The sequence below is a fragment of the Pristis pectinata genome, chromosome 4 (assembly GCF_009764475.1).
Source record: "Pristis pectinata isolate sPriPec2 chromosome 4, sPriPec2.1.pri, whole genome shotgun sequence".
In the NCBI taxonomy this organism is placed as follows: Eukaryota; Metazoa; Chordata; class Chondrichthyes; order Rhinopristiformes; family Pristidae; genus Pristis; species Pristis pectinata.
Window position 1 is genome coordinate 54,383,376 of NC_067408.1, and position 27,684 is coordinate 54,411,059.

Consider the following 27,684-nt stretch of genomic DNA (forward strand, 5'->3'; position numbering starts at 1 on the left):
GGAGAAAGTGGGAATGGGGTACTAAGGTGAATGACCAGACAAGATTGTGTTGAATAGTGGAACAGGCCAAAAGGGCTGAAGACCCTCTTCTTGCTTCCATTTTCTATGCTTCTAATTGCTTAATAATTATGAATGCAGGATCAATCAGCTCTTGAGCCACTCAACTTGATCATGGCTGCTCTGTACTTTAATTCCATTCAGATATAATGAGGGTTCCTCAGCCATGAAAACCTCTTTGATCTATCCCAAGTTAAAGGCTCAATGCAGAAAAGTGATAAAAACTGAAGGCAGACACCAGGTTCACAGACAAGAAGTAACTTTAATTAAATATTATGTAAGTTGAAAAGTTTTTTACAGCTCAAATTTCTGCAAAAAATTTATAACAATCTCTACAGTAGTTTGTCTAACCATTTATCTGTACAGTGTGTCCAACAGTTCACATAAAGGAAGTGGAAGGCAATCAGTTTAAATGAGACTACAGCTGATGTTGGCAACCGGGAGGCATTGCTTCACATTTCCATCACGAGATTTTCATCTCGCTTCAGTGTTCAAGTCTTAAGTCTATCGTCGACTGTTTTGTGTATAGTCCATCGCCAGCATGCCACTTGCTAGTTGATATCAAGCACTCGAGTACTGGTTCAGCCGAGGAGACTGAAGAGAAGCTGGGACGAGGACTTGGTCAAAAAATTGACAAATCATTTCCATATCCCAAGCATCAGCTTTTGTTTCTTCCTCATTCCTCCCTCAAGAAAAATCCTCAAATTTCTTCTCTTTTTTGTTTTGTTTTTCACGTCGCAAGTGAGACTCAAAATGTCCTTGTAAAGCCACTGAAATATTAAACTGGGAGCATTGCAGCACTGTCACATCATGTGTGGATCATATGGCAACAAAAGAGGTACATTTCTCAGGATAACAGAACCATTAACATTGTGCTTTTTTTAAGTATATGATTTCTCCTTTTTTTGGACAATTCAGGTACAGGGTATAATGTTTGTCTGAAATGAATATGCTTTGCATTGTTAAGGCATCTGAACTGCTGGTTCATAGATTTTGATTAATGTCAAAGTAAAAGGATCAAGAGAGAGAGAGAGAGAGAAAGACAGAGAGATTGAGAAATACTAGCGGGTGATGTAAGAATCTATTTTGCTAAAGTTATTTAAAATGATTTTTATGTCTTCCCTATTTTAATACAGTAAAGAAGTGACCATCGCCCAATGTGGAGAAGGTACCCCATGCATAATATTAAATTTAATTTCTAAACCTTCTATAAGTTGTGGAAAAACAAAATTTACCATCTTAAATCTACAGAACTAAATGCTATTGAATAAGATGCTGCTTTTTTGCCACACAATCTTTTAAAAATCTTGACAATTCAGTTCAACTGACAAAAAAATATAAAAATAGACGATGGCTTTTTTTTACTTGACCTTTGAAACAAAAAAGGGAAGCATGATTCAAACCAATACGTAGCACAATAGCGATTCAATTGGAAAAAAAATGTAATATGATATATTATATATATGGCAAACAAAAACTTTAAAATTACATTTAAACAATTTCTTTCTCAGGTACAATTTTAAATGGCTTACTGTGTTGACACCTCCCATGTATTAGCATACTTACATGTTAAAATGAGTCTAGAGAATAAACAAATATGGAAAAGAATACAACCCAAACAAAGCAATGTACAAATTTCCAAAGATAAATACATTATTTATAAGCATATTTTACAAAACAAAACACAAATGTTGTCTTTAAACTGATGCATGTTTAATTACGCAAGGATGTGCAAGCAAAATAAAATGAATAGTAGTGAACTCCTTGCAGTAATGAAAAATAGGGCACAAAAAATAAGTTTATGCAATAAAATTCCTTGTTAATATTGAAAATTGCATTTAAGACATTGAAATGTATAAATATTTAAACAACAACTTTGGCAAAAGAAAAAATTCACAAAAAATCTACAATATTTATAACTACATACAAACACAATACAGCGGAAAATTATTGGATAATGCATTATCAGAACTCTGATGGTTCCTTGATAAAGTACATTAAGAGCATTCTCAATACCGTGCTAATAAAATTGTAATTTTCAAAAAAAAACTTCCCCTTTGTGTTTGTCCCCACGCAGCACTGGTATTTGATTCTGTCTACTTTCCACTCCTGTAAATACAGCAGCTAAAACTATATTGTGTTTTCCGAAGTCCTTCACAATGTACAAACCCTTGTTAGTGAAGTGCTGGTTGTAAAATATGTAGTCGGATCCCTTAGTCTTGATATATTTATTTATCTTTTGAAACAAGGCAATTGGACCAGGATGATTGGGCACTGGGTTGGTACTGCAGCAACCAGCTGGCACCGGTATTGGCAACACAATGAGGAAAGCACATAAAGAGTGTAAGATGCCAGCTGGTGCCATTCCTCCACCGTCCCTGGCCCTTAAGAGACAGACATGAGTGACCAAAGCTATTCTGCCCATCCATCACATCCATTACAAAAGAACCCACGATCCCAAGCATATATCATAGCAGCTAACTGCTTCCTAAACGAGTTCTGCTTTTGTCTGACTTCTACACAGCCCAACTAAGCAGTTCATCACTTCAACTATCATCGTTAGCATCTGTAAAGTTGCTGCATGTTAGTCCTATGTCTTGTTCTGTTTTTTATATGTCATAATCTCAACCAGCCCACAAGCAGAGTATAGTCTCCTATAAAACAGTTTTAGCACTGTGACAGCTGATGGTGAAACTGGATACAGCAACATCCAGATTCAATCCAGTTACAGTTAAAAACCCCACTGTCAAATCTACAGGTTGGAACCAACTACCACACTCTAAACTCTCTACATTTCCCCACCTAATAATTATCACTACTCATTTCATCTCCCTTCACACACTTTTTTGTTTCTCTCAGTCAAATTTGATTCTCTTTATAAATTAAACATCACATTCTGTTATGGAATTCCTTCCAGATCCTTCTGACTCTAAAAGGCATTTATTGTTCTGTTGAAATGAATAAATTGGGTTTTAAGCATTTGGAAAAAGTGAACATTTGTCAATGTAGAACAAACTATTTTGCTTTGTTTTTGTCACTCATATGTTGGGGACCTGTGTAAATTGTGTGTAAATTGTCACCGTGCATTCAATTCATCAGAATTGGCAAGGTTGAAGGTTTAAAGAGTGTTACTTGTGATTGTTTAACTCTACACAATCGCTCTCTGAAAGGCCTGAGTTAAAAGTTCCATTCATCTGTGGGACTTGCATCTCATCTCCTCACGAAGCACAATATTCATTGCAATTGTCAGCACATAGATGCAGTCTTCAAGGCATGGGATCTATCTACATTGGAGGGACTATCATACCGGAAATAGCTGTAAAACATAAATGAGAGAAGGAAACTTTTATTGGAAATAGTAATAGGCAGATGGAAACAGAAGCTAGCTAACTCAAATTGATTCACATTTACATTTTTGTTATTTTTGTACCTCCCACACTCTGAAATTCCTGGGCACCTGCTCGCAAGTAATTAAAACAGAGAATGTTGGAAACACCCAGCAGGTCAGGCAGCATCTGTGAAGGCAGAAACAATGATAATGTTTCAAGTTGAAAGCCTTTCATCAGGAATTTCGTCAGCCTGAAACATTGACTCTGTTTCTCTCCCCCACAGATACTGTTGAGTATTTGCAGCATTTGCCAAATTTATTTCAGACTTCCAGCATCTGCAATATTTTGCTTTTGGACACCAGTTCACAAGTGGCTGTTCTAATTACACAAGCCAAAATACAGGGGTGCTGGCAGCCCAGTCAACTGTGGAGCCCAATTTCTCGTATTCAGATCTGCTGCACTCAAACATTCCAACCTGTGAATTATTTCAAGAACAATATTATATTTGTTAAGTGCAGGCATAATGTCCCAGCAAAATTCCACAAACAGCAATGAGATGAAAGTGCTTTCGCTTTGTTATTCTACTATGCTAGTTATATCTGACTGCGGGGTGAACATCAGCAGGGATACCAGGAGAACTCTGAGGCCCACATTTTGCAGTTGAAGTGATGGCAAATATATTTACATGCCCACTCATTTCACAGTGAAACTAAATGCAACATCAATATTTTCACACACAGCAGGTTTAAACTCAAAGCACCAAAGTTCCTATCAGGGATTCAACTCAGGGAATCAAGGGAATATCACTTGAATTAACAAGAACATTTATAAATTAATTTTACTGTAAACTACCATGAAAATATTACGTTAGCCTGAGTTTATAAAGGCATAAAAGTTTTGCAAACTCGCTAACACTAAAAGACCAATTTTATGCATACCAATTGCAATTCAGTCAGTCAAATATTTGAAAAGACACTGAATAGAAATATATTTGTTTCTTTGCCTGGTAAATTTGTGATCAAGTAGCATGGACAAATTTTAGCAGTGATGTTCAACATGCATATGTTTCTATGTGGTGTGATTAGCTCATTCCACAGAGAACGAATTTCTACCACAATAGATTTTAAAATAGTTTTAAAAAACAATTTTTCCTAGTTTATTTATAATATTTGAGCTTCTCCCCTTAATCATATGAGAACACTTTAATCTTTATTTCACACTTTGTTGGTGTTGATTAAAAATTATGATCCAGAAATTCAATGGTGCCTATGTATAGGGGTGAACTAACCCATCATTGCAGAGTGCATCTCCATCTTTTCATTACGCAGTTCCCATTTAAAATTTTGGAAGTGTCAAACTCTATTCCTTTCTTACTATGCTGCATCATTAGCAGGTAGATCTAGGAATGGGGATGAATCCTGACGGGACTGAAGGGGAGAAAGGCCCATTCGTCAGTGCTGGGAGGGTTTTGGTCGTGGGGCCTGGATGCTGAGAGGAGTTGTCATATTGGGCACAATGGGATCATGTATCCAAAGACCAGTGGGTAGGGGGTGACAGCTGTGGATTGTGAGCTGCAGAGGAGGGTGTGAGTGCAGATAAGTAAATAAATTATAGGGAAAATTCCCAAGTCAGGCTCACAGTGCCAGAAGTATTTAAAGAGAAGGTAGATAGATACTGGGGCAGGGTCTGGAGTAGATCAGATACTGAATGGCAGGGATAGGATTGAAGGGCTGAGTGGCTGACTCCTGCTCCTAATTTCCTGTGTTCTTGTATTTCTGTGACTCAATCTGATGTGAAGCTGAATCTTTTCTGTGAGGTTCAAGGTGTGAATGGTCTCCTGGCCCCTTTCCCTTCATTAGCCTGCCCATTCATGAGCGTGAATGGAACTGAATCACTAGTTAACTTGTTTAACATGGATGATTTTTCTGGCTACAATTCAACATCATTTCAGAAGTTCCCTGATGAACTGAGCCACACACACACACGCACCGTGGTTTACTTTGCTCAGTTTGCAGAGTCAGCTGGCTTCAGTCAGGGCAGCCCATTAGCCTCAGGCTGGGAACATAGAACATAGAACAGCACAACACAGGAGCTGGCCCTTCAGCCTACAAAGTCTGCGCTGACCATGATACAGAATTAAACTAAATCTCTTCTGCCTGCATGTGATCCATATCCTTCCATTCCCTGTATGTTCATGTGCCTATCTAAAAGCCTCTTAAATGCCACCATCATATCTGCTTCCACCATTACCCCTGGCAGCCCATTCCAGGCACTGCATAAAAAAACTTGTTGGGCGCATCTCCTTTAAACTTCCCCCTCTCACCATCAATGCATGTCCTCCAGTACTTGACATTTCTACCCTGGGGCAAAGATTCTGACTGTCTACCCTATCTATGCCTCTCATAATTTTATAAACTTCCATCAGGTCTCCCATCAGCCTCTGACATTCCAACCCAAGTTTGTCCAACCTTCCCTTATAGCTCATACCATCTAATCCAGGCAGCATCCTGGTAAACCTCTTCTGCGCCCTCTCCAAAGTCTCCACATCCTTTCTGTAATGGGGCGACCAAAATTCCACACAATGAAAGGGAAAAATCAGTCTCAGGGACATGAGTGGACTTGCAAAGGCCTCCACAGTCAAACACGAATGGTGCGCCAGGTAACATATCAGAAGGAAGCTTCTGAAATGAGCAGCACCTTCCACAGAGGTAAGGAGAACGTTACGAGAAAACATGGAGAGGAAAAATGACGTAAGATGATCAGCATCACAACTGAAAACAAAAGCAGACAGACTTGCTAATGCTTGACATATCATGACAGCCTTTTACTTCCCCTCTTTAATCTTTCTGAAGTCCAAAAGAAGCAGTGGAATGCAGCCAGAGTTTCACCCAGCTGATCAGATCCATGGTTAGTCCAATGAAAGATTTTATCTCCTCTTGAGTGAAAGGGATGGGTTTTATATTTTGTTTTGCTGCTTGTGTGTGTGTCCACATGTGCATGAATTACATGTGTCTGCGTGGGTGTCTGTGTGTCTGTGTGCGTGTGTGTGTGTATGCCTGTGTGCCTTTATGTGACCATTTGTGCGCGTCTGTGTGTGCCTGTGTGTATGTCTGTGTGTGTGTGTGTTCATCTGTGTGTATATCTATGTATGTGTGTCTGTGTATGTGTATGCCTGTCTTTGTGTGTCTGTGTGTGTGCACGTGTGTGTGCCTGTGTATGTATGTATGTGTGTGTGTCTGAATGTGTGTGTGTGTGTGCACCTGTGTGTCTGTGTGTGTGTGCACCTGTGTGTGCCTGTGTGTGTGTGTGTCTATGTGCGTGTGCACCTGTGTGTGCCTGTGTGTGTCTCTGTGTGTGTCTATGTGTGTCTGTGCTTGTGTCTGTGTGTGTATGTCTGTGTCTTTATGTGTGGTGTGTGTAATATGTGTGTATGTTGTGTGAGTGTGACTTGTGAGTGTGTATATGTACATGTGTCTGTGTGTGGCATGTTCTGTGTGTATTGTATGAGTGTGTTGTGCATGTCTGTGTGTGTATGAATGAGTGTGTGTATGAGTGTGAAAGTTAGATCTGTGTCTGTATGTAACTGTGAATGTGTTTGTGCATGAGAGAGCGAATGCATGTGTGTGTATTATGTGAGTGTGGTGTGCATGTCTGTGTATGGTATGAGTGTATGTGTGTACATTTGCATCTATGTGTGCAGATATGTCTGTGTGTGTGTATTTGTGTGTGTGTGCGTACATTCATGAGGGAGTGTGTATGGGAACTGTACCCAATAACGATCTCCAGTCCAGACTCCTGAGGGATTTGAGCCCAGTTATTGCTGAGTAGGGACCAAGAGGCTTCTAAAGTTCCACAAGTGGCTTCCAGCAGCCTCCTGTCCTCTGTGTGTGGCTGCAGCTCCTTCCCCCTCCCTTCCCTTCTGCCATCTGATTGCTGTTTATCAGCATAGCTCTATCAGAACCTGCCATCTCACTGCGTTGGTGGCCCTCAGTGTAAAAGGACCACCCTCCCTCACCTCTTGCTTAGTGAACAGAATCCAGAAATGGGAGCAGAATGATGCTATGAAGGCCAGTATAAAATTTGCCTTCTTAATCATAAAAGTCTTAAAGATTCAGAAGGATGATGGGGAATTTAAAAAATACTTCAGGGTTCCCCAAATGTGATTAATAACAACTCTGGGTGGGGGCAAAGTAGTAGAGAGTCATAGAGACGTACAGCACGAAAACAGGCCCTTTGGCCCAATTGGTCCATGCCGACCAAGATTCCCATACATGCTAGTCCCATTTAATGGTGTTTGGCCCATATCTCTCTAAACCTTTCCTATCCACGTACCTGTCCAAGTACCTTTTAAATGTTGTTAATGTACCTGCCTCAACCACTTCCTCTGGCAGCTCATTCCATATACTGACCACCCTCTGGGTGAAAAAGTTCCCCTTCTAGTTCCTATTAAAACTCTCCCCTCTCACCTTAAACCTGTGCCCTCTAGTTCTTTATTCCCCAACCTTGGGAAAAAGACTGTGCACATTCACCTTATCTATGCCCCTCGTAATCTTATACACCTCTATAAGATCACCCCTCATTCTCCTACGCTCCAGTGCAAAAAAAGTCCAAACCTGCTCAACCTCCCTCCATAACTCTCTTTCTCAGTTCCCGGCAATATCCTCATAAATCTCCTCCGCATTCTTTCCAGTTTAATGTCATCTTTCCTCTAACAGGGTGACCAAAACTGAACACAATATTCCAAATGTGGCTTCACCAACATCTTGTACAACTGCAACACAACATCCCAACTTCTATACACAACGTCCTGACTGATGAAGGCCAGCATTCCAAAAACCTTCTTCAGCACCCTGTCTACCTGTGACACCACTTTGAAGGAACCATGTACTTTTATCCCTCGGTCTCTCTGTTCTACAACATTCCCCAGGGCCCTACCATTCTCTGTGAAGGTCCTACCCTCATGTGTCTTCCCAAAATGCAACACATCACACTTACCCAAATTAAACGCCATTTGCCATTCCTTGGTCCACTTACCCAGCTGATCAAGATCCCTCTGTAAAGCCTGATAACCATCTCCACTGTCTCCAACACAACTAATATTGCAAACTTACTAACCATGCCTTGTACATTCTCATCCAAATCATTGATATTGATGACAAATAGCAATGGGCCCAGCACCAACCCTGGGAACACCACTTGTCACAGTCCTCCAGTCTGAAAAACAACCATCCTCCATCACCCTCTGCTTCATACCACCTACTGCGTATCCAACTAGCAGCTGGATCCCATGCAATCTAACTCTCCACAGCAGCTGAAAGGCCTTATTGAAGTCCATATGGACCACATCTACCACCCTGTCTTCATTGACCTTCTTAGATGCTTTTTCAAACAACTCAATCAAATTTGTGAGATCTGATCCCCCATGCACAAAGCTGTGCTGACTATCCCTAATCAACCCCTGTCCTTCCAAACACTTGTATATCTTACCCCTCAGAATCCGCTCTGGTAGCTTACTTCCCACAGATGTTAGGCTTACTGGTCTACAGTTCCCAGGTTTTTATTTGAAGCCCTTCTTAAATAACGGCACAATATTAGCCACCCTCCAGTCTCCCGGCACTTCACCTGTCACTCAAATTGTTTTTTGGGCTTTGTACTTGGGCTTATTTTGCTCAGCCTCTCTGTATTCCCTTTACTGGGAAAAATACTCTGACTATCTACCCTGTCTATGCCCTTCATGATTTTGTAAATCTCTAGAAGGTCTTCCCTAGATAAGCTGGGAGTGTTTTCCCTGGAGGAGGCTGAGGGGTGACATTATAGAGGTGTATAAAATCATGAGGGGCATTGATAAGGTAGGTGGTCACAGCCTTTTTCCCAAGGTAGGGGAGCCCAAAACTGAAGGGCATAGATTTAAGGTGAGAGGAGAAAGATTTATCGAAGACCTGAGGGGCAACTTTTTCGCACAAGGGATGGTAGGCATGTGAAATGAGCTGCCAGAGGAAGTGGTAGACACAGGTACAATTACAACATTTAAAAGAAATTTAGACAGGTACATGAACAGGAAAGGTTTAGAGGGATATGGGCTAACTGCAGGCAAATGGGACTAGCTCAGGTCGGCAACTTGATCAGTGCGGACCACTTGGGAGGAAGGTCCTATTTCCATGTTATATAACTCTATGGCTCTATGTTCTACATTTATGTCTTTATATAATGTAAAATCTCCTTTCTCCTCTACCCATGGTCCAGGGAAAACATTTGTTCAGTCATGGCAGAGACCGAGAGAATCAGCAATGTCTTGTTACATCACTGTTTTCAAAGTCCCACTCTCCATCGCCAAACTACAGTTGGATGGAAGTGTGCTCAATGCATTATTGAATAGCAACAGGGAAATCCCATTAACCTCCCAGGTAAAATTTATCCCTAAAGGCAGAAAGAAAAATAAATATAAACTGGACAATTCTTGTGTGCTGGGCACTAATATGAGCCTTGCACAGGAGTAATCCACCGACAGTACATGTCCTGAAAGCAGGGGGAGGGATTCTGTAACTCCTGAAGGAGGGGCGAAGAATCCCCGAACTTCTGACAGTAGGGTGAGGGATTCCCTAACTTCAGAAGAAGGGTGAGTGATCCCCTAACTTTGGAAGGAGAGTGAGGGTTTCCTTAATTTTAGAAGAAGGGTGAGGGATTCCTTAACTTCGGAAGAAGGATGAGGGATTCCCTAACTTCGGAAGAAGGATGAAGGATTCCTTAACTTTGGAAGGAGGGTGAGAGATTCCCTAACTCTTGAAGGGGGCAAACGGATTTTGTACTTGTTAGTTCCTTATGTTATGAAATGTTGAACCAGATTTAATTAAAGTTCAACAATTATTTTTCTTGTATGCCCTCCTTCATATTTGCAAAAAATGTTAATTTAGTGACACATGGTTGAGGAGAATCAAGCTCCTGTTTTGGAAAAGTAACAATATAATTAACAGTGTAAGAAAATTATTAGTTTTGTAAAATTACATTGAACTTTCTTGTTGGGTGTCAAAGGCAAGCTACATTGCAAGGTAATTTGTAAACCACGGTCATGAAAAAAAAGCAGATTGAAAATTAGGGGCGTGAATGTCTTAACTACTGATGACAGACAATGAGAGTGGAAGGCTAGACTGCACGCAGTCTGTGGGTTAATTAATGAGTGTTGCCACCCAGTTACGCTCTCATGGAGCTCGAGTTACCACTGCTCCTGGGCAGGTCACACATTGAGCTCTCCCAGTCTGACAGATGAGTCCAGTGATGTCCCACAGATGGACAGCATCAGTAAAACTCCTGACAATATTCTTCTTCTGCTTTGGTGAAGAGTGGGGAGTGACCCACTCCCCACCCCTCCCACTTCCACACGTCCGGTTCTGTGTGGTATCTTTGATCTGGGATTATTAGGAGGAAAGTCAGCAAGGAGATTTTTATCAGAGAATTCCTGTGGGCTTTCCTTAGTTGGGAGGAAAACAATTTCAATTCCCAGGAAGACCTTTCCTAGCCCACACGCAAAGGTGGCCTGAGCAAAATTTTCTCACTCTCTTGTTTTGCCTTCATGCTGACAATTTTTAATATAATTGTTTCCGATGATCGGATGCTAGTTTGGCCAGGAGTTTATAAAAAAAATAAACAACTTTGCTTCATTAGTTTAACATTCTTCCCCCTGTAGTCTGCAGCACCCACTCCCACCCTTTCCCCTCTGGCAAATCTGCCGTTTCCACCTGGATGTCCACAGCACTTTGTGCTGCTAACAAACTTGTCATGTGGGAGCTTAGATATTTACTTACCCCCGTCCCCTACCCCCAGTGATACTGTGGAGCATCACAACTACCTGTAATCCTACCTTCATCCATTATTAGTGACTACCAATTATGGAGGCCAACTTGGCTGCTATCGATTTCTCCTTTGACCATGGAAGCTGAAGGTCATTGTACTCAAGGAGTGTTGGGCTTTCAGGGATGCCAACTTTCAGACATAGTGTTAAAGAGTGCCAATGCCCACCATCACAGGGGAGAAAAGATCCATGGGAGTACTAGTGGAGGGGCAGGAGGGTATCTCCAGAGTCCAGGCCAACAATGACCCCTCAATCAATGCCTACAACAGAGTATGCGACCATGCCTACAACAGAGTATGCAACCACCAGCCTATCACTGTTGGCGTAGCCTTGCTGTGTTCCAATTGGATGCCTCATTCCCTGCTTGTCCTTCTTCAGCAGTTGCTCAGGATGGAGGATGATATGCTTCCACCCTAGTTCTGTGCATTCTGAGGGGGCTGATGTGACCAGTGTGGGAATCGCAAGCTGGGGCAGGTGTTGCTTGGCAGGGCAGACAGGTGGGCAGTTTGTAAAGTGGAGCACTCTTTCTATCATTTACACCAGGACTCTGTGTGCTCCCTATGTGTGGGCTTAAGGTTCTCAATACCAACCTGAGGTCCCTTCCTCACTATCAATGGGCCATGGGCCAGGGATACCTAGCAGTCAGTGGGGATACCACACCTTTCTAAGCCGGACTTAAGAACATCCTTGTAACTCCCCCTGTGTGTCTGGTATTTCGTCCCATGACAGAGCTCAGAAGAGTGTGTCTGTTTTGGAAGTCTGTTATCAGGCATGTGATCGATGTGGCCTGCCCCACATAACTGGTTGAATGTAATAAGGTGCTGGAGATGTTGACTTGAGCAAGGATGTTAACATTAGTTTGTTCATTCTGCCAATGGATTTGGAGGATTTTGCAGAGACAGTGTTGGTGGTACTTCCTCAGTGCCTTGAGACACCTACTGTAAGTAGTCTATGTTTCAGAAGCATAAAGGAGGGCAGGGATCACTGCTGATGCTCTGAAGGCAATGGTGAGTTTCACCATCAATATCTTCCTTCATTGCGAGTGGCTTTGAGATGTAGGAAGCAGTCCACATTTTCCAGAGCTTTGTCCTGGGCCTTTCTATGGGGGGTGGGGAGGGGGGAGGGTACAGTGGTGGCTAGTTGGTTGAGAAACATCCTCTTGCATACTTCAGTAAATGAACTGACGGTGACTTGGAGCTCAGCCTCATACGCATGTATCATTTGTGGACTGCAGTTTGATGATTGAGATAGGAAAGACCTTGGTTCTGGAGCGGAAATGATTTACACTGAAGTTTCCCATTGGTTCAGACTAATGAAGGCCAATGAACGAGAACATTATCTCTACTTCTACCTCCACAGATGCTGTCTGACCTGCTGAGTGTTTTCACGATTTTCCATTTTTTAGATTTTCCGCATCTGTATTTTTTTTTCCTTTGTGATTCCCATGTCCTGTAGATTAGTTTCATTCCAGTGGGATGCTTATGTATGGTGACATGCAGCACCACTGTTGAAGATTCCAAGGACATTGCAACAGTAGCTCTTCTCTGATGGTGCCTCATAGACAACATGTCTATCCCCAGCCAACAGGAGCAGTACAGTATCTACAGCATCTGGACAGCTCTGATTCATCATAATTAGCACCATGAAGAGGTTCTGAGCTTCTCGCCATGCCTCAAGGGAAAAGAAGCAGCTCTACAGGTTCCTGAAGGCAGAGGGCCAGCAGAAAGTCTGTGACCTAGACAATTGGTGGATGACAAGGATAGGAGGTCCAATAACTTGCTAATAGCCATGACAAGTACAGACTCTTCAACACCAACAGGGCTAACAATGGCCAAACACTCAATGTTCCACCTCAATAAGAGCCAAGAATGGAGGTGAACCCATTCGGGACAGAGAGGCAGTAAGCACACGCTAGAAGGAACACTTTAAAATCTTCCCTAACATGACCCATCCTTGATTCCATTCCTAGCCTGGCCACCATCCCAATGAGAAGAAGCCAATGTAGCCATTTGTCAACTGAAAAATAACAAGGTCTTGAGAGCAGGCCACATCTCTTCCGAAGGAGAAGAACTTCACAAATTTGCAATCTCATTTTCCCATCTAGGTAAAAGATGACATGACAGGGAACTTCTGAGACACTGTAATTTTGACCATCTTCAAGAAAGGGGACAAATTAGATTCAGTAAGTACAGGAGGGTCTCCCACTGTCTGTCACAGGGAAATTCATTGCTAGGGTCCTCCTCTACTATCTCCTCCCAAACCTGCTACCCAAATCACAGAGTGTGTTCCGCTCATCCAGAAGCACAGTGGACACAATTTTCATTGTGCATCAAGTCCAGGAGAAATGCACAAAACCACTATGCAAAGCCTCTTCTGACCTCAGAAAGCCTTTGGATCCATCAATCAAGAGAGAATGTGGAGCAGCCTTCTCAAATTTATCTGCACACAGGAACTCATCCCCATGTTATGTCTGCTTCACAATGGAATTACTTTGATCTTAACCAATGGGTCCACTACAGATCCATTCTCAGCACAGGTTGGTCTCAAGCAAGGCTGTGTAATCACCTGACACCACAAGTAGTGTAACTGGTACATCACTGGTTATACAGGTTATACCTTTTCAATTACAGCCATGTACATTATTAGTGAATATTTCATATTATTCAGACCTGGCTAGACATCAATATGAGTTGGTGATGAGATGGGCAAACCATTTCTCTTTGCCCCAAGATCAACTACTTAGGACATAGAACATAGAACAGTACAGCACAGGAACAGACCCTTCAGCCCACCATGTCCATGCCAGCCATGCTGCCAATCAAATCCCATCCACTGGCACACAATCCGTATCCCTCTATTCCCTGTCTGTCCATATACTTGTCAAAATGCCTCTTAAACACTGCTATCATACCTGTTTCCACCATCTCCTCTGGCAATGTGTTCCAGGCACCTACCTCTCTGCGTGTTGAAAATCTAGCCTCGTAAATCTCCTTTATACTTTCCCCCCTCACCTTAAACCCATGCCCTCTAATATTTGACAGCTCCACTCGAGGAAAAAGACTCTGACTATCTATGCCTCTCATAATTTTATATACTTTTATCAGGTTACCCCTCAGCCTCCAACACTCCAGAGAAAACAATCCAAGTTTGTTCAGCTTGCACTGGAATGAGCTGGCACACACACTAAACTGACAACCAATCAGCCTTGAGGGAGGGGTGGTATTCAATCATTAAGTACAACATACATTCAAGTCTGAAATTCCTCTCATCTGACTCGTACACAGCTCTGCTTCCCCATGTGGTGGGAGAGGACTAATAGAGAGCAGTGATCAATGAGCAATCCCAGCATGAGATGAGCCCTAGTCTCCCGGTGTGTGGCTCTGCATTGCTGAGCCAATTGTCAGAACTGCTGGCAAAGGTTCCTCTGAGACATCACCAGTAGCAAACTCATTGATGCAAAGGTGACCAGTGGTGGGTAGAGGTGGGAGACTCGACTGAAGGACTTCAGCTCTGTTGGTCACCTCAAGTCTCACCAGGAGATTCTTGGGTGGAGATGCAAAGCTTTGCTGAATTTGTCTTTATTTACCAAAAAGTGTGCAAATCCTGTTTGGAAAGGGCATGGATAGAGTCTAGCAAAGAGCATCATTCAGCTAAATATGCTACAAGCAAATGCAAAGTAATATACTGTCATGAAATGAGGGTCCTTACTCAGTCTCTGGTGTGATGGAAGACAGAGGACCAGTCCTTGGAGTGACCCTGCAGTGGAGTACTTACTGGAGTCCACAAAAGACTGGTCTGATAGTGGGGAGAGATGGGCTAGGAGGAAGGAAGGTGGGGGAGATGGAGAGTTTGGGTGGAGGTAGAGATAGAGATTATGTTAGAGAGACATCTAATGAAAAGAGATACAGTCTCCTCATTAATTTGATTGAAACAAATAAAGCAACTGAGAATGAACATCACATTGACAAGACACTAGTTTTTTTTTACTGCACTGTGTTAGTTTTTACGATCAGGACATGAGTTTTTCCTCCTTATTTAGAGATCCTCTTAAAAGATTCTGTTTGCAAAATGCCTTGGAACTGATGGTGTCAGCAACAAAATGGTGGCACGTGGACCATTCCAATCACCATACTGCAGTTTTGGTCAAACTTCAAGGAAGTGATGGAGACTTGAAGATCTATATTTAACTCTTACCATGCTAAACAAACAGGAACTCTGCACAGCTGTCAATACAAATGCAGTAAATAGTCTCTCAGGGTTAGCATGATAATTGCACCAGACCAGATTTGCCTTCACCTGAATCACCATTTAGTTACCCTTTGCCCTTGAAACAAAATCCTTCCTGGATGACATTGGAAAAACTTTCTTTAGTAACATGCTCAAAAAAAATACTAAGTGGCTCAGTGCATTTAGAAAGAGGATAGCCAGCAAGTAAGACATTTTAAATTTATTCTAATACTACAGTTGGCTACAGAAGATTGTGATAAGCCCATTATGGATCCGGGCTGAACTACAATAGTGGACAGTTTAATCGAATGCTGAGAGAGCTCCAATATCACATGCCGGGGCCAATCACAATAGCAATTTATACATGTATTACAACTTTCAAAAGAGTTTAAAGTGTCCCATAATTGTTTCTTTCAATGTACTAATAATATATCAATTTTCAGCCTAACTGCAGTGAATGAAACCAGCCTAGGCCTGTTGAGTGTGTGTGCTCACCTTGGAGACTGTTAGCGTTGGCGCTGGTGCAGGTCGGGGGAGGGGAGGTCTGTGGCCTCACCACCGGAGCGAAGGCGCTTTTTTGTTTCACTGCAGACACCATATTGGCTGGCGAGAAGGAGAATATGCCAGAGGTACTGCTACAATTTGAAGGAAGGCTGGTGGAGGAGGCCATAGTAGGACTGGACGGTACTACTGCAACAAGAAAGGAGGAAATATGTCAACCATTTGGGTGCCATATATATATCTTCTCATATATATATATATGAATTTGTACAATTCATCAACCATTTTCAGGATGGTTAGTCAATGATGGTGCAAGATGTTTTAAGAATTATTTTTTAAGACGTTGAGAGAAAAAAAAGTGTGAGCACAGCCGGGTAGCAGTAATGAGACAACTGAGTGGCTTGCTTGGCCATTTTAGTGTCAACCACATTGGTGGGTTTGAAGTCACATATTGGCCTTACTAGGTAAGGATGGCAGGTATACTCCCCTAGAGGATATCAGTGAACCAGCTGGGATTTTACAAACATCCTGCAGTTTTATTTTATTCCTGTGGTCATCACTAAGACTAGATGTTGTTTCCAAATTCAAGAGTATTAACTGGATTTAAAATCCTGTGATGGGATTTGAGCTCAGCTCTCTGGATTACTAGCCCAGTAACTTAACCACAGTGCCACCATCGCACCCCTAGATCTGTATCCATCCCTTGGGTCACTTACCTGGCAACATTGGTAACTTAACTCTTTCAAACTTTAACTTTGCTGGTTAGTATCATCTTTTAAAAGGAGTGCATTTGAGCCAGACCCATGGCAAAATTAGCATTCAGAAACTCAAAAGAAGCAACAACAAAAGTAAAAGATGGACCTAGTCACAAGGTAAGGGGCCAGTCATTTAAAACTGAGGTGCATAGAAATTTCTTTCTGGAGAGTGCTGAATCTCTGCAATGCTCTACCCCAGAGGGTTGTGGAGGCTGAATTGTTAAAAGTATTTGAGGTGGAGGTTGACACATTTTTGAAAGATTGAGGGATAGAGGATGATGGGGAACTGGCACAGAGGAGGAATTGAGGTCGGCATAGATTAGCCATGATCATATTGAATGGTAGGGCAAACTTGAAGGGTATAGTGTCCTACTCCTGCCCCTGTCTTCTTGTGTTCTAAATTTATTTTTCTACTTTTGTCATGAAACTTAGGACAATAATTGGAGAGGGTTGGGGAGTGGGTGGACAGGGCTGGTGAATACCACTAGTAGTTGAATGGAATTCATCTCACACCATGGTGTTGTTACCTCAGAGGAATCAGCCACTTAGCATGCCTTTGTTCCCACAGTAATAGTGTAGTGTTTTCCCTTTGGGGACAGAGGGACTGCTTTAGTACAACTGCGCATGTTTAGCTTAGACATTCCCCCTTCATCCTGCTCTTTATTCCCCTTCTATTCCCCTGTACAATTGCCCGATGCAGCCACTCCTTAATCAGGCTACACATCAGGACAAGAACAAAAGTAACTGACTGAAGAAAATTAGAGGTATGCAGCCACGGATAGGAAAATATCTTTACCTAAGGTCACCTCATCTCCTTGTAATGCGAGCAGAGAGCCAGTTGTTTAATCATTACTCATGCAATTAGTTTATTGATTTAATTAAGAATGACGCCTTTAAATTAGAGAACCAGACTGAAACGGTGTCTGATGGGGTAAGTCCACTATTAGTGGCCCTGGTCTCTCACCAACCTCCCTTTTGTTTAAAGAAACATGGTTTCCTTTCAGGCAGCTTGTGAGAGAGAGATTTCTGGACTTCCAACAACCGACCACAGATCCTATTGTAACGTACAATCAAGCCCATGTAAATATAGAAGCAAAGTTCGTGTGATAGAAATCAGCTGCTGTTTCAATGCTTGGTCATTATAGGCTCATTGTGAAATTGAAGCCTCGAGCAACACCAAGCTGACTCAGTGAAGGATTTAAAAAGTATCAGGTTCCATATTGCCCTTTATCTCTGGTGCTTTGCATTTCCTTTGAGATTAATTAACAATGGTGTCAAGATGTTCAGAATGAAGCACAATCTTTGATTCATAAATTTGAAAGAACACAAGTGGAAGAACCAGTATAATAGTGTCTGTTATGGGGCTAAACTTGCTAACATGATTTTTTTTAACCAGAGTCATTAACTATTTATTTGAAGTGAGTAATTGAGGGGTTAACTAAAATCTACCCACAGTGCAGTATGCTGGAAGACAAGACACAAAATAAGAAAAACATCAAAGCTGACAATACAATGAAATGAAGACAGTTTTCTGTGCATTAGTTTATCAATGAGCCACATTTCTGAAAGATGAGGAATCCCACCCTCAAGACTTCTGTTCCTCAAATGGAGTGCAGGAGGGTTTCTTTGATACACCATCCACAAAGAACAGACTTAAGAGTCCTCTGAATCTTCTGGGAAACTAACTACATTTAAAAGAAAGCCTCAGCATTTCTTGGAGGCAACAATGATAAGCTGGCATTTGCTGCCTCTCTCAGGATGGCTGTGGCTGTTTAGTTGTATTGCTTCAGCCATTATTGATCTGAGAAATGCTTGATGAACCAGTTATTCTTTTCCTCTCCATCTTTTTCATCCATGCACCCATACAACACAAAGTTATTTGATGATACTCTTCTATCTGGACTACTTCTGCATCCTTCTTTGCTCTCATAGAGACATTAGGCTTCAGTTGTCCAATACTTCAGCTCAGCTTGTACTGTCTTCATCTGATATTTACTCCTGTGTATTTTCAATTGAGAGAGGAACATAGCTCATCACCCAACCACTGAACATTCACTGGGGCATTGAGACTAATTGCCACAGCCCACTCACTGCCTTGTTTGAGGTGAACAAGCTCATCCCGGAATGGGAACTGAATACCTTCACTGATCTATCGTCCCAACACTGCAGAATGCAATTTAAACCTTCATCATGTTTGCCTTTGATTTCTGAATTATCTGAGTTAACATTGTATTATATGGATATCAAACATTAATAGAAACAAAGCGAAACTGAACCAGGAGGCCATTCAGCCCTTCAAGCTTGCTCTGCCATTCAACGCAATCATTCATGCTCCTGTATCTCAATACTATATTCTTGCTCTCTTCTGTACCATTGATGTCTTTTGTGTCTAAAAATCTATCCATCTCCTTCTTAGACATATTCAGCAAGTTGGCTTCCTTTGTTTTCTGAGGTAGACATTTACATAGGTTCACAAAACTCTGACAAAAGAAATTTCTCCTTATCTTTGTCCTAAATGTCTTAGCCCTGCCCTGTAAGCTATACTGTGATCCCTGGTTTTAGATCTACGTCCAGGGAAGGATCTTCCCTGCATCCAGCCTGGCTGACCCTGTCACATTGGAGATATTCCACAACTAGACATGAGCAGCTTAATCGTGAATCCATGTAGTCATCACTGCAAGGAGCACAATTGTTCATGGATGGACCTACAGAAAAACCAATTATAAAGAAGTGGGACTAAGGGAAAGTCTTGCCTTTCAGCCTTTTACATGAAAAGAGTTCCTTTGCATCTATTGTATTGTAAGTTGAATGTTCTCAGGGGTCAGCCTGCAGTTAAGTAACAGTGATGCTTTCCAACAGGAAATCCTACATGTAAAGTTTGGTGTTATATTGTTTCCTACCAAACCCAAAACCTTTGAGCAGCAAACCCCAGTTCTTTAAGGAATGTGATGGGGGAGAATGATTTCTTGGCGTGTCTACTGATCTTCTGCCATTACTTAACAAAATCGCCCAGGGAAATTCCCAGGGATCATAATACAAGATTATTCCAGGAACAACCCAGCTTCTGCTAATCAGTTATTACTTGCTAGGGATTATACAGAATGAACCAGGGCTCACATTATTGATTCCCTTTGTCGAAACAGCCCATTCCACACCAGGCTGTTACCACCTGAGACATTGAAGGTGGTGAGGTGGAAATTCCGACATGAAATTCAAACCCAAAGCCTGAATAGTGCTGAGTTTCCTTGAACTTGATAATTCGTGAAAGAATGGTGGATTTTTTTTAAGTCAAATGTCTTATTGTCTTCAAAACTCTTAAGAAAATTGCCCTGAACATTGAAAAGTCAAGAAACCATCTCACAAGAGATAAATACTGTCTTGACAGATATTCTGTTATTCCCCTCTTAGCTTTAATATGCCCTGCCAAACTGTATTCCTCAAATCTGTTTTTTTAGGGTTAATAACCCCTGCCTAAATTGAAGTAGGTCAGAGTTGAAAAGAGCAAGCCATTTTGATTGACAAGCATTAGAGCGGGAGTCTAAATATTTGCACCTGACTCATAATTATGTAAGAACCAAGATTTGCTTTTCAAATATGTTCATAAATATTCTATTAGACTTAATAAAAGTCATTTTAATTCTCTTTCGTGAAAAATTGGCTGTTTTGTTACAAATTCTCTCCTTACATGCATTTATATTTACTGGGAGTTTCCTAGGGTTTTCTGCCAATCATCTGACAAAGTTACACCGTCCAATTGAGAGAAATCCCCAAGGAATTTCCCAGTGATTGTCCCTAGCATATGATTACTTCAAGAATAATCTGTACGTAACTTCCAATGAAGTGTGAATGTTAGTCCGGTCCTGAAATCAATTAAAGCTTAATTGCCTCCTCCCTGGAGTCAGATAAATACACCAGGAAATGACTGGCTTCCTTTCTCTATTTTTGTTTTGCATCTGTAACAAAGCATGATGTCTAGAATGTGGCAGGCTCAAAACCGATGGGCTTTCCAATGGATAATCTTACACTGAGAACTTGGCTCATTCTGGAGACCATTTGACCTTTCTCAACTGTACAAATACTTATTCTATCAACATCCTAAACTGAGAATGAAGCTGAGATCTACACTATTTGGTAAAATATAATTCTCAAAATGTAAGAATAACTTTGCTTTAACAGTTGAGCAGAATAATCATACATTAAAATGGCTCAGATCAAATCCAACACTGTTTAAAAAGTACATAAAGATGTGAAACATGTGAGTTGCAACCAGTAGCTTGTAAAGTCAATATTCCAAAGAAATTAGTGAGATATGATGGTGTACCAGCAGTGAGACTATTAATAAGTAGAAGGTCTAATGCAAATCCTTTTTTTACTTACTGGCATATGGCGAATTGGCAGCAGACCCATTAAGAAAACCAGGAGAACTTCCTAGGTTGGACATCCCTGCATTGCCATATCCATTCATACTCGTTGTCACAGAATTGTAGTTTGTCTGCTGTGGAGTGGAACTCGGCACATATCCATGAGGAGACACACTGCTTGTGTTGCGAGTAAAACCTATATTGAAGGAAGAACATTTGAACACATTTACTCATTGTCCCTCTTTCTCTCATGGCTGCAACAGTCCATGACCTAAACCTCCGCATTCACGTTGCCGATTATAGAAGCTTATTTCAAAGATCTAGCAGCTAAAACACAAACGAGTTGATAAATTAACTAGTCAATGCTTGATATGTCACATCTGTTAATGTTTGTTAAAATAAAATTGTGCTCAATTAACTTGGCTGAGTTTTTTGATGAGGTAACTGTGAGGGTTAATGAGGGCAATGCAGCTGATGATATCTATGCGGCTTTTCAAAAGCCATTCAATAAAAGCCACACAACAGAATAATTGAAAGGGATTTGGCAGCATGGATACAGTAGTGGCTTAGGGACCTCGAATTAGAGTAAGGGCTTGGTCTTCAGGTTAGAGAAAGGTTTGCTGTGATCACTCCCAAGCAACAGTAGTAGGACCACTGCTTTTTTTGATAGATAGCAACCACTTAGACTTGGGTACATTTCAAAGTCTGTAGATAGCAACCAGCTTCGGTGAGACAAGCAAGGAAGGGAGTTATGATGGACTTTGATGATATCTAGAGAGGCTGATGGACACATTGCAACCTGTGTAATTAACCTGCAACTCAAATATGATTCTGAAGGTGACTTAGAGTGTTCCCCCAGTGACATTATCTTTCTGTTAAAAAAAATAACATTCAGGATATGCGAAAGTGAAAAATGATATATTTTGATAGGAAGAAGAAATGAATCATTTTAAGAAGAGAGAATGTTGGAAGGGCTCAGGTAAGTCAAGCAGCATCAGTGTGAGACAAACCGGGTCCACCGCCTCCTCTGATTATACCCTTCCATCGGTCAGAAGATACCAAAGCTTGAAAACACACACCACCAGGCTCAAGGACAACTTCGATCCCATTGTTATAAGACTCTTGAACAGGCCCCTTTTATGATAAAGATGAACTCTTGATCTCTCAATCTACCTCATCGTAGCCCTTGCACCTTATTGTCTACCTACACTGCACTTTCTCTGGAACTGTATCACTATTTCCTGCATTCTGTTACTGCTTTTCCCTTTCTACTACCTCGATGTACTTATGTTTTGGAATGATCTATCTGGATGACATACAAAACAAAGTTTTTCAATGTATCTCGGTACGTGTGACAATAATAAACCAATTCCAATTCCAAACTCATGTTTATTTTCTCATTTGTTTGGTTGTGATGAAAGGTCCTTGACCCAAAATGTCACTTTCTTTCTTGCCCCACTGACACTGCCTGACCTGCAGAGTGCTTCTTCCAGAGTTTTGTTTTTATTGCAGGATTCCAGCATCTGCAGTTTTTTGCTCATTGTTTTGATAACCAATCCATGGAAATATGGGAGAGGTAGACCATAGCAAGCCCTTTTGAGACAGACAAAGACAGCATCTTCATGGAGAAAAAAAACACGATTAACAAGACAAGTGCCAAGAAAGCCGATTTCTCCATAGCTGGTATTTTAAAGAGGCACTACAAAAAAAGTCACCAAAGAATCATCAGATTGGGATATCCTCTCATTAAGAAATTGTTATTGTGGATTACCTCCCTTTAAGGGACTCAGATGGCACAGTGATACAGTGGATAGTGCTGCTGCCTCACAACTCCAGTGACCCGGGTTCAATCCTGATCTCCGGTGCTGTCTGTGTGGAGTTTGCACATTCTTCCTAGGACTGTGTGGGTTTCCCCCAGGTGCTCCAGTTTCCTCCCATATCCCAAAGACATGTTGGTTAGTAGGTTAATTGGTTACTGGAAACTACCCTTTGTGTATATCGCTGGTGGGAGAATCAGTTGATGGGGCATGTGAAAGAGAATAGTTTACAAGGAAACAAATAGACCGATGTGATTTATTGGAATGGAGACACAAGAGACTGTAGATGCTGGAACTTGGAGGACAATGAGCTGCTGGAGGAACTCAGCAGGTCAGGCAGCATCTGTGGAGGGAAATGGGGCAGTTGACATTTTGGATTGGAGCCCTTCATCTGAACTGAAAGATGGAGGGGAGATAGCCAGTTTAAAGAGGTGGAGGGAAGGGGTGGAGCAAGAGCTGGCAGGTCAAAGGTGGATCCAACGATGAGGAAGGGATGATTGGCAGATGGAGTCATGTGGGTGGAGGGAGGGGTGGAGAAAGCAACAGAGGCTGGGAAGTGATAGGTGAAGACAACAAAAGGCTGCAGATTGTGGAATCTGATAAGAAAGGGAAATGAAGAGTGGGACCCAATGGGAGGAGTGTGTGGGTGATGGGCAGATGGGAAGGGAGAGAAACTGGATGATAGGGGGCTGAGGGATAGGGTTTGGAAAGAAGAAGATGCGTGAGAGGACCTGGGTAGATCAGAAGGAGAGAGAAAGGGACAGAGGGGGAGCAGGTTACCTGAAATTGGAGAATTCAATGTTCATACCATCAGATTGTAGACTACCCAGGCAGAATATGAGGATCAGATTTATGGGAATGTTCTGAGAGCAGCTATAAACTCAATGATCTGAAAGGCCTCCTTCTATGCCATAAGGAAATACAAGAAATCCCCAAAGGATGCATTTCACACACACTGCAACATAATCGGCAGGCAAATGCGACCACAATCGCTCAATGACCTGTGAAATGCAAAGTGGAGAAAGGGGAGCACAGGAGATGGAAGCATATAAAACCACCAGGAAACGTGGTCTAGCCATCACTAACAGAAGAAGGTGAAGGTATTCTTAGATCAAAGGAAAAAGCTTCTGTGGCCAAGAAGAGCAGGATGGAGATAATTTCAGAATTCGGCAAAACAGCACCAAGAACCAGAGAAGGAAAGGGAAGACAGGGGGTACAAGAGAAGGCCAGGGTGACTCCAAAAGCTTCCATTGCTGTGTAATAAGGAAAAGATTAGCAAAAGTTACAGAACACAATGGGAGAAATGATTCTGGGGAATAAGGAAATGGCAGAGATATAAAATAAATATGTTGTGTCAGTCTTCACAGAAAAACTTCCAGAAATAATGGAGATCTATATGCTTACAGTGAATGAGGAGCTGAAAGATATTTGCACCAGTGAAAAAATAGCATTGAAGAAATTAGTGGAAATAAATAAATAAATCCCAGGACCTATGACCTGCAGCCTGAGGTTTTGAAGGAGGTGGCCATGGAGATAGAGGAAGCACTTATCGTTATCTTCCAAAATTCCAGGGAAGTGTGCTGAGGTGATCTTCCTGAATGGCAGTGCAGGTAGGAGGGGCTGAACGGCTGGCTCCTGCTTTTATTTCTCATGCCCTTGCAAGGAAGAAGTTTGAAGATGGGAACTCCATAATTCACACTGAATTGAAAGGGGTGATATCAAAGTTCCTAAACAACTGCAGCCCAATCCTATTCAATGAAGTAGTCTTGCACAAAGTTGGCCATCGTGAGAAGGTATTGGAGGGCAGCAGTTTGCCTGTGTTCTCTCTCCCCTTTTAAAGTCAACGTTTGTATGGAAAGAGTAAAGTTGTAAAATATACCAAGTATAGTTCCTCTCAGGACTATTCCCTTAATGTGGAGTGGTACAAATATGCAAAGAACTGTATTAAATTAAGTGTGCAATAACTCTTAAGATAGCAAATTACAAATTCCAAAAGCAGTGCTGTTTATTGAAGAAAAATAAGGAAGTATGTAGCGGTTAGCCGACACTATTACAGCGCCAGTGATCGGGGTTCGATTCTTGTCGCTGTCTGTAAGGAGTTTGTACATTCTCCTGTGTCTGCGTGGGTTTCCGCCGGGTGCTCCAGTTTCCTCCCACATTGCAAAGACATACGGGTAGGTTAATTGGGTTTAAAATGGGTGGCATGGACTCGTTGGGCCAGAAGGGCCTGTTACCACGCTGTAAATAAAATTTTAAAAAATTTACAGAGCCAATAGAGGTGCAAGGAGTGAAAGTGTGTGGGGGAAGGGCAGCAAAGGTGTTCTTCCTGGGGATTTAGTTGCAAGGACTGTTTTCCCCCTTGGAGTCTGTGCTTGGTGGTTGAAATCTATCATTTGTTTACTCACATCAATGAAAATGACAAGAGTGAAAGAGGTAGGGGGGAAGAGCAGTTAAAGTAAACCACAGTGTAGTCACATTGTGTAATTATAGAGTAATAGCAATACTTCAGTAGCAAGGAGGGAATAATTTCTTAGTGCCTAGCTACAGCAGACTTGTGAAGTATCACCTAATATACCATGTTAGGTACTGATCAATCTCCTCTTTAGACTTCAGTGAATCCTGACAATTCCCCAATCTTCCATATAAACATTTCAAGCATCCTGAAATCTGCCTTAGAATTTGTTCTCTATGTTTCTCTCACGGTCATCTACCATCCACCCCCAACCCTTTTCTGATTGCTAATTGGACAAAATGGCAATAATATTGTCTAAAACAAATATTTAATTCATAATGAAACTTTTACTGGAAAATAATTTGTAGTTTTCATTGAATTATACAGCACAGAACAGGCCCTTCGGCCCACAATATCCATGCCGACCTTTAGTCCCCATTTACACTAATCTTTCTTGCTTAATTAGGTCCGCATCCTCCTATGCCTTACCTATTCAAATTCCTGCCTAAATACTTCTTAACCATAGAGCTCATATCTGACTTCACCATCTCCTCTGAAATCACATTCCAAATATCAACCACTCTTTGTGTAAAAAACTTTCACCACAGATCCCTGTTAAAACTCCTTCCTCTCAACTTAAGGCTACATCCTCTTGTTTTTGATACCCCTACCATGAGAAAAACATTCTGATTATTTGCCCTATCTATGCTTCTTATAATTTTATATTCCTCCATCAGGTCACCCCTCAGCCTCCTTTACTCGAAGGAAAACAAGCCCAGTCTCTCCAATCTCTCCCCATAACTAAAGTCCTCCAATCCATGCAACATCCTTTCCTGCATTCATTTCCCATCAAACCAGAACCAATGATCTTGAATAATTAATCATTCCATTCTTGCTTCCAAAGCATGGACATTAGCAACATAACAAGCACCTATGAAGCTTCAGTGGGGGAATAAAACCATCACAAATTGTCCTGCGCTTCTGAGGGGAATTTCCTAATGGCAACAGGGCTAAACCATAGGCTGAGGTAAATTGTAGTGATGCTCTTGCCTTATCTGCTTTTAAAATAAATGTACAGAGAAATTTTGCAGGTAGGTATCAGATTTCTTGATCAAATGATAAGAGGTGCACCAGCCCCCTGGAATTCCAATTTTCACTCTCCACAGATGCTGCCTGATCTACTGAGTGTTTCCAGCATTCTCTATTTCTTAATACACAGGAGTTTTGGGTTGATATATCATTTTCTCTTCGAGATATGGCCAAGTGTTTGGCCTCTAACCCTTTATTGAGACCACAGTCTGAAGAAGGAGGTCGACTCCAAGAATGCACTTCCACTTAACCTAGGGGATCATTAGCTTTGTTTAACCACTGGTTGTACGGTTTTCATTCAGAGTCCGGACACATTCTGCTCAATTCAAATAAAGAAATCATACTCAGGGTGACTCCCTGCTTTGGGAATGTATCCTGGTTGGGCAGGCCATGAATTGAGACCCAGGGTTTTGCCAGAACCCATGCTTGGAGGCTTAAATAGGTTTGGGCTGCAATCGGATCCTTCCCTGTTACAGAGAATGATGAAAAGCCTTTGCTGATAGCTTCTATGCTGATTTAAAAACCATGTTTGAGAATGGATGTCCTAGACGTTGAAAACCAACATCACAAAAAATTACCTTTACAGGCAGTCCCCGGGTTACGACAGGTTCATAACCCAGACCTGAGGAAGTAGGAAATGAACAACAGCATATGGGAGAGGTTCACAGAAACAGCTGTGATGGGAGAGCAAGCAGGAGCGGGAAGAGCGGCCGCCAGCCGGCCTCACTGACTCAGTGAGTGAGCGGGTGAGTCTGTTCTGCACTCCCAGCTCTGCTCAGCTTGACCCAGCCCCTGAGGGTTGGGGCTCAGGGGAGTGGGCTAGGGAGAGAAGGCACGTGGAAATGTCCCAATCCGTTCCCACCTGGCAGAAAGATGCCTGCAGCCCTGCAACAGCCGGCAAACCAGTAAACCTCGGGAAAATAATCAGGAGGCAAAAGGGCTGTTAAGCTAAATGATAACCCACAATTATTTACATGGTTCATGGACACCATGATTAAGACCAATAGAACTTCCAAAATTCATGTACGTTTTCACAAAAGCTTGTCAAGCTATTTTAGCAGAAAAATCTATTTATAGAATTTATCAATAGATGGTGTGTTGTAAAATGTTCACTGCTAATATCATAGTCTGACACCATGATATCATCACACACCAGTATTCTCAAAGTCTGTAATATTCAGTAATTCATTTTACTCTATGCTTGATTTACAGTAATTCCTTGATTTAGGAATGCTCGATGTATGAATTTT

The 27,684-nt window shown here is 41.7% G+C and overlaps 1 protein-coding gene across 4 annotated transcripts in view; it reads right to left on the reverse strand.

The window, feature by feature from the left end:
- Window positions 1-305: 305 nt before the first annotated feature.
- The window catches only part of ebf1a (EBF transcription factor 1a), a 440,037-nt gene continuing 412,658 nt past the window's right edge, over window positions 306-27,684 (reverse strand). For 3 of the 4 annotated variants that reach the window (XM_052014113.1, XM_052014112.1, XM_052014114.1), the window contains 3 exons: window positions 21,093-21,272; window positions 15,955-16,149; window positions 306-3,373 (listed from right to left, as the gene is read on the reverse strand). In XM_052014113.1, the coding sequence (XP_051870073.1) occupies window positions 3,342-3,373; window positions 15,955-16,149; window positions 21,093-21,272 (407 nt within the window). In that variant the 3' untranslated portion in view covers window positions 306-3,341. The remainder of the gene's footprint in view (window positions 3,374-15,954; window positions 16,150-21,092; window positions 21,273-27,684) is intronic. The other variant, XM_052014115.1, reaches the window with a different exon arrangement.